The sequence below is a fragment of the Aquarana catesbeiana genome, linkage group LG12 (assembly GCF_042186555.1).
Source record: "Aquarana catesbeiana isolate 2022-GZ linkage group LG12, ASM4218655v1, whole genome shotgun sequence".
NCBI lineage: Eukaryota > Metazoa > Chordata > Amphibia > Anura > Ranidae > Aquarana > Aquarana catesbeiana.
In genome coordinates, this window is record NC_133335.1 from 71,942,588 (window position 1) to 71,950,851 (window position 8,264).

Below are 8,264 nucleotides of genomic sequence, written 5' to 3' on the forward strand. Positions count from 1 at the left end.
AAACAAAAAAAACAAAAAAAACAAAAAAAACAAAAAAAACAAAAAAAACAAAAAAAACAAAAAAAACAAAAAAAAACAAAAAAACAAAAAAACAAAAAAACAAAAAAAACAAAAAAACAAAAAAACAAAAAAACACTGGATTGAAACTCTTAAACAAAATATGCTAGAAAAAGCCTGGTCTTCAAGTGTCTAAACTCTAAAGGGTGCCGAGATTGAGAAAAGAAAAAAAAAAAAAAAATATATGCAATAGACCAATACCAAGTCAAATTTAGGTAGTTACTTTTTAAAAATAACATTGTTTTATAAAAATTGGTACTTTTAACTTGCTGTTTATTTTTTTGTAAAACCCTTTAATAAAATTGTATTTATTTCAGTAAAAAAGTACATATCTAGTTGACATTTTGTTATATCTGCTGCACCCTTTCTAAAAAGAAAGAAAAATAAATTCCACACATTATAATGCATTCTAATTTGTTTATTAATATAAATAATTAAGTGGGCTTCATACAAACATATACAAGAGGTTTAAACAAAAAAAACATATCCTTGTATCCTGTGTGAAGGAACAGTGGAGATAAGAAAAAAAATGAAATATCAAGTATATAGACATTAAATGCTACCCTTTTTCTTTTCATTAAAGAAGTGAAATATCCCTCTACTGTCAGTATTCCTGTGCAGTGATCATCCAAGGAGAATGACAAACATATGCATACAAATAAAAAGATATTGAAGCAGAACTCTAGGCAAACAGCCTAGTGTACTTTTTAAAAGCACATACCTGAATTGTTTTATCTGCCAAAAAAAAAAAATCTAAATCTGTCCCATTCATATTTGTGCATTTTATTAGATAATTTAATTAAATAAATTAATTAAATTAAAATTATTGCATTTAAATGCATGTGAAACTGCACACAAAACATGAATCTGCACCACTATAGATACAGATCTGTGGAAATGAGACTGCACAAAGGAAATGCAGTAATGGAGGTTGGTGGGGGCATTGACTAGAACGGCACAGATATCATGTATTTTGCATGAAGTTTTCACATGCACTGAACCGAGCCAAAACTGTGCAAATGTGAATTGGGCCTTATAATTTTCTTCAAGCGGCCCTGTGCTTTAAACACCTCTGCCTCAATATATAGCCAAAGTATTTCATGCTGTTCAGCTTTTTTTTTTTTAATATACATCTTGCCTAGCCAACAAACAAATATATCAGCAGAATAATAAATAAGAAAAAAAAAAAATAAAAAAAAAAAAAAAACACATCAATAGCCATGTATTGTGACAAAAATGTGTCAATCACAAGACTGGCTGAGCAGAATTATAACCCCTTTGGCAGGTAAAAAAAAAAGATAACATACATATGTCAATTGTGCATTTAACAGTTTGCCTAGAGAGTCACACTTATGTGTTCTTTGTTTTCCCGAATGTATCTTCCAGTCTGAAAAAGTACCAGTAAATAAATATTTTCACTCCAGTTTCGATGTTTTGCATGCAAGTTGTACTGGATCAGGCAGCAAAAACACTGTTCTGTAAGCAGATTGTATTACCATCAGAACCAGTCAAGTCCCTAGAGCACCATTGCTCATTTTTCTGGTTTCAAAACATGATGGAAACTCAAAAGTCTTTCTGGCCTAAGGCAGTTCATCGTTTCTTTTTGCTGTGCCTCAGCATCTTCTTCCTCTTCAGGATCATCTCATAGAGTTTCTCCAGTCCTTGGTGCAAACCTCGGCCGTCCACAGCGCTACAGCCCTGAATGTGACTCAAGGTGGACGTGCCAAGTTCATGAGCAGCTAGTAATTTCTCCACCTCCGATACAGAGGCGGCATCTGCCACGTCCTGCTTGTTAGCAAGGATTAAAACGGGTACTCCTTGGTTCTCAGAAGTCCTTGTAATTTTGTGGAGTTCCACTTTGGCTTCCTCCATCCGTTCTTTTTCGGAAGAATCCACAACAAACACCAGGCCATCAGTCCTTCTGGTGTAGGATTTCCATAAAGGTCTAAGTTTCTCCTGGCCACCGACATCCCAGACCTGAAAAGTGATTGCCTTCGAATTCACAACTGGGGACTTGATTTTTTCCATATTGAAGCCCTTGGTGGGAACACATTTCACAAACTCCTTGAACTTGAGTCTATATAAGAGGGAGGTCTTTCCAGCAGAGTCCAACCCAATGACGACCACGTGTAGAGTATGAAAGGCTGGAAGAAAGGAGGCATTGGGGGCAATCTCAGTAAGGTGATTCCCCATGGTTTTCCTACTGGTCAACGAAAAGATCTCAAAGGCTTTTCAAGGCGGTAAAAGAGTTCTTTGAAGACGTCACATAGCAAATATATGAAGTGTTAACTGCACTCGGAAAGTCTTATCTAAAAAAAGGAAAAAAAAAAAAATCAATTATACATCTGGCACAGATAGAAGATAGACAGATGTTTGAATGCATGTTTTGCCCTGTTTATTGTTGGGTGAACACCACTTGCATATAATCAGACTGGCCCTACAGCTCCTGTAGATATTATACTTACCTGTCCCACCACCTGTGTTACTACTGTGTTCTGCATTGACTAAAGCCGGCCATAGATGGTGCAATTTCCTTTCCTGCAACCATGGGTGCTATAGCTGCTGGCAATAATTGCATGAGAAAATCCAACAGGCTGGATCGATCAATCAACTTGGGTGCAATCAGCCTGTCCATTCATGGTTCAAACCTTGGCAGATCCCTGCCGAACCGGCATCTATGGCCGCTTTATGGTGCTGGAGGAAGGAACCATAATATTTAGAAGCGACCAGAAATCCCAGATAAAGCAGCTTCTCCAGGCACCATATAGCTTGAAGATCAGACACGCAGATGATGGGACAGGCGAGAATAAAAACCGCTTAATCGTAAGGGAAACATTTTTTGTTTTAAACTTCACAAAAAAGTTCTCTCGAACAGACATAGTGCACCAAAGCCTAACTGGACAATCCACATCCTTTATATTTAGTTAGGGAGGGAGGCTCCTGCACTATATATAGCTCTGGCTAAATTTTGATGATCTAATCAAATCTATTCTAATGAATCTGCATAAGGGCAGATTTCAATAACAAAAACCCTTTACTCAGCTCCATCTCGGGCTGGGCTGGACTTTTAAAAGAAATAACTAGTATGTCCAGTTAGAGTGACTTCATGTATTGAGTCATTGTTGGCTGACGAAATTACAAATGCAAAGCAGTCTGAATGGAATGGAGCAAGGTATAGTCATAGGGATGCTGTATTATGTAAATCTTTTTGCACAAGTCAAAAAAAAAAAAAAAAAAAGGACGATGCATAAATAAAAATGACGTAGCTTCAGACTTCCAGTTGCAGGGATTTTACATTTATCTACCTGTCAAGCCAAAATGCCTAAGTGATCTTTATTATGACAAAATGAATGTACAAAATAGATGGATCTGATGCATGCAATTATCTAGGTCAACCAATGTAATAAAAAAGGCACTTCACTCCTCTATACCCCCCGTGTTCATTTTGATTTAAGTTATTTTTACCTTTAGTCCTGGTTTACACCAATGTGATTTATGTGGGGGGGGGGGGGGGGGGGGAATAAAAAAAAATTGCATGACAAGTTATTATTATTATTCAGGATTTATATAGCGCCAACAGTTTACGCAGCGCTTTACAATATAAAAGTTGCACCTTCTTGACCAATAGAACCAAATTGATGCAACTCTGAAAAAAGGTTCCTGCGATCTCATTGCGACTTGCACTGACTGTTAAAATGAACTAGCAATGAAATCAGAGATCCAAATCTTACTGATGGGCGGTTTCAAAATCACGTGATTTCCAAGCCGCAATGGTGTGAACCAGGACTTAATCCTGATTAATTTTTAATTTTTTAATTTTTTTCCCAAACCAGCTGGCCAGATTAATATATAGTATAGTGTGTAATATATATGTCCCCCCCCTCCTTTTACATTATAATTACAATTTTTTTTTTTTTTTTTTTTTTCTTCGAAGTGAAGGTCCACTTTAGTGCCTATTCATACCACTATCCCCCATGTTTTTATTACTTTAATGTAGGCATGTTCTAAAACGCATTGTATTAGTGTTGCCTTCTTTCCCCACATTATCTATCATACACACATACATATTTTTTTTTTTTTATTTAGAATGCATTTAAAATATTCATTTCCAGTGCATCTGGTGTAAACTCATAGAAATTAGAAGACTGTGACCCAATCTGGCCATCTTCCCTAAAGTCTCATGTCTATGGGCACCATCAGATATCCTGTACAGCTGAATTCAGGAGTGTGCGGGGGGGGGGGGGGGGGGGGGGTCAGACAACTTTAAAGCTCTTGTCCAATCACTAAAAAGCCGTAATGTCTGACAGATGTTCCTAGTACATATCTACACTTCAGAGGGCCATCTGATGAACACTTTACACCTCTACAGGGGAGCCAGACGTCCTCCTGTGCTCTGGGCGGGGGCTCCTTTAAGACAACTCAATCAGCACTGAGTGGATTAAGCCGGATGAAAGGCCATTTTGTCAATGAGGCCAGACATCTTGACAGCCACGTCTCAATAAACATTACAGGGTCTGCTCACAACATTTAAGTAATTAAAAAAAAAAAAAATACATTAACCGGGGATGTGAAGTGAATCCACGTTCTGGAAGTCATTAACATTTAACAGCAGGGAGGGGGGAGGGGTACATGTGTATGTCAGAAGATTAGGCAGAATCCAACCAAAATAACTACAGTCCAGCCTGGCCATTAACAGTGCAATTGTTCAAAACTACTATGTTGCAAAAACAAGGGGGGGAATAAACAATTGTAAGCAAGTAAAAAGTAAATTACTTACATTTTAAAAAATTGTAATAAACTGAATTTAAAGAAAATTAAATACAAAATTTAAAAATGTAAATCCAATTTTAACATTAGGGAGGGTGGTCGAGGATGAGAGCAATTTTTCTATGTTACAAAAGAACAAAAAAAAAAAAAAAAAAAAAAAAAAAAAAAAAAAAAATCGATATTTTAAAACAAATTAAAGAAAATGTAAAAATTAAAAGTAAAAAATCAGATTAAATAAAGAACATTTAATTTCATTAATGTTCTTCAATTTGATTTAAGTTTTATTTTATTTACATTCTTTTAAAGTTTCATTCATTATATATTCAGGTTTATTTTTATTATTTTTTTAATTTTTTGTAACACAGAATATTTGCACTCAGGTCAGGCAGGATGGTAAATATTTTGGTATTTTTAACCTACTCGAATACCCTCCCCTACTGTTTAAACTTGATTTACATTTTAAGTTATTTTTGTTTTCCTTTGATTTTTCATTTTAATTTACATTTCACTTAATTTGTTTAAAATGTTTTTTTTTTTTAACAAATTAAATAAAAAAAAAAAATAAAATAATAATAATAATAATAATGAACAGTAGGGAGGGTGGGAGGGTATTAGCGAGTAGGTCAGAAAAATTAGGTAGAATCCTACCAAAATTACTACCAGAATAATTGCACTCTGGTCAGGCTAGGTTACAAAAAAAAAAAAAAAAAAAAAAAAAAAGTTAAATAAAAAACAAATTAAAAGTAAAATCAAAATATATAATATAAAATATAATATAGTATAATATTATATTTTAAGCAAGCAAAATTAGAAAAACAAAAACAAATAAAAGTTAAATAAAAAATAAATTAAAAAGTAAAATAATTTAAAGTAAAATCAAAATATATAATATATTATATAATTTTAAGAAAGCTTAATTAGGGGAAAAAATAAAAAAAACACCCCATGGATATTCTAAAGATGGGGGGGGGGGGGGGGGGGGGGACTGGAAGAGTGATAATGTTTTGATGAAGCACAATCTCCTCTCCATCGTGGATTGTGGCCTCATTCCCAATGACGGTGCTCATACACAACACAATCTAATGGAATGACTATTCTCATACGATCCAACCTATGAATGATCAAACAAGGGATGCTGGAGCGATTGATTTTGAGCAGAACTGATCAATTTCATCAACATTATTCCTACTGGACTGAAAACTCGATCATGGGAAAGTGGAACATTTGCTACGATTGTTACATATATTACACATTAAATGATCATCCCATCATATTTCTTATCAGACAGTAAACCTATCGATTGTAAAATCATAAAACCGCTGTGTATGGCCCTCCCATAGAAGAGACAATCCTAATACAAGGGTGACAACGATGATAGGAATGTCTTTAGAAAGTTTAGCAATGACAATGATGACATCATAGTGCAGAGGAGCAGCTCAGTGATTGGACAGAATGGGGTGTATAGAGGCACTATGACCAGAAGAGGATCCCCTCTGTTTCCTGGAGGGGGCGCCAGAGATCCCCCTTGTGTGTGTGCTGGAGATGGAGACATGGTGGGTGCTGTGTATGGGAGGGATCCAATCACTGCATGGATCCCTGCTCTCCTCTATGAACAATAATATGGGATAAAATGACATGGCTGCAGGCCTGGAGAGAAGCGAAACAACTTACCTCGTATAGAGGGCGAGCACAGCGGTCACACAGCGGCGGGGTGGAGGTCACACACGGCCATAGCATGGAGGAGAATACAGGCGTGCACAGCGCTTATATCATCCGATAATAATCACATCTACCGCATAGAACCTCTCCCTTCTTCCGCTCCTCTAGTACTGTGCCGCCTCCGCTGCAACCCCAACCTTACACTACACAGGGCAACGTCACCGGACGAACCCCGCCCCTTCTTCCTTAGCCACTCCCTGCCTCCGCTACAGCTCTTCCCAGCTCCACAGGGCGACGTGTAGGAGAAACCCCGCCCCTTTCTCCTCAGCCACTCCCTGCCTCCGCTACAGCTCCTCCCAACTCCACAAGGCGAGGTGTAGGAGAAACCCCGCCCCTTGCTCCTCAGACACTCCTTGCCTCCGCTACAGCTCCTCCCAGCTCCACAGGGCGACGTGCAGGAGAAACCCCGCCCCTTTCTCCTCAGCCACTCCCTGCCTCCGCTACAGCTACACAGGGCGACGTGTAGGAGAAACCCCGCCCCTTGCTTCTCGGCCACTGCCGATAATTCTGTCATAATCTCCAACCTGTGAAAAATTCCAACCACGTGTAATGCGCGTACACGAGAAAGGCTTTCACCGCTACCTCCCTATTCCCCGAGTAAGGGCGGTGTCACCGGAGAAACCCCGCCCCTGTTCCTCAGCCACTCCCTACACCCCGCTGCAGCTTTTCATACTCCAGAGAGCGGTGTGACGGTAAAGCCCCGCCCCTTGTCCTTCAGCCACTGCCTTCCTCCGCTACAGAGGGTGGTGACCCGGGGAAAACTCTGCCCCTTGCTTCACCGCCACACCCACTTTATTGCGTCACGGCAAAAAATACGACAGTACCGCTTCCCTGAAGCTAGACTCTGCTGAGTGAAGTCACGGAGGAAGCCCCGCCCCTTGTTCCTCGGCCACTCCCTGCCCTCTCCGTGCTCTGTGCTCAGTGATTCATGGTAGATAGTCAGTGATCAGTACTTTAAGATCGCCAGGAATGAAAGGAATTCACATTAGTAATCTGGAGATAAACGTGGGAATGGACCAACACTGGAGCAGATGTGCCTGCAACCAATCAGCTGCTTGCTTCAACTGGTCCAATTAAGCTTTGAGAATAAAAGTTAGAAGCTGATTGGCTGCCCTGTAGAGTAGTTCCAGGCTTTCTGTATTGCTGCATTGTACTCAGAGTCTCAGGACCCTCTTCCTGATTGGCCAGGAGGAGAATCAGTGTGAGAATTGTGAATATTCATTCGCTATTGTCACACAACTGGGTGGGCTCAGGGCGCAGTGCTCAGCGCCCCAAGCCCATCCTTTTTTCAAGCCTATTAGAGCCTCTGGCTCTAATCACGTGCTTAACCACTTCCACTACTGGATTTGCCCAGGCCATTTTTTGCGATACAACACTGCGTCGCTTTAACTGACAATGGCGCGGTCGTGCAATGCTGTACCCAGACAAAATTGACGTCCTCCCCCCCCCCCCCCCCCCACAAATAGAGCTTTCTTTTGGTGGTATTTGCGGTTTTTATATTTTGCGCTATAAACAAAAAAAGACTGTCAATTTTGAAATTTTGAAATTTTTTTTTTACTTTCTGCTATAAAACATATCCCAAAAAATATATATATGTAAAAAAACAAATTTCTTCATCAGTTTAGGCCAATATGTGTTCTTCTACATATTTTTGATAAAAAAAAAATCACAATAAGTGTATATTGATTGGTTTGTGCAAAAGTTATCGCATTTACAAACAG

General features: G+C 38.7%; 1 protein-coding gene across 1 annotated transcript; it reads right to left on the reverse strand.

The window, feature by feature from the left end:
• Positions 1–460: 460 nt before the first annotated feature.
• On the reverse strand, positions 461–6,970 carry ARL4D (ARF like GTPase 4D). The gene is made up of 2 exons (XM_073608034.1): positions 6,496–6,970; positions 461–2,366 (listed from the first exon to the last, which is right to left on the reverse strand). Exon 2 carries the CDS (start codon positions 2,248–2,250, stop codon positions 1,648–1,650), a length of 603 nt encoding a protein of 200 aa, XP_073464135.1. The 5' UTR covers positions 2,251–2,366; positions 6,496–6,970; the 3' UTR covers positions 461–1,647.
• Positions 6,971–8,264: the final 1,294 nt, after the last annotated feature.

What these genes read in the sequence shown, in the direction of transcription:
- ARL4D (XM_073608034.1), bottom strand. Translation starts at nt 2,250, where the DNA reads ATGGGGAATCACCTTACTGAGATTGCCCCCAATGCCTCCTTTCTTCCA.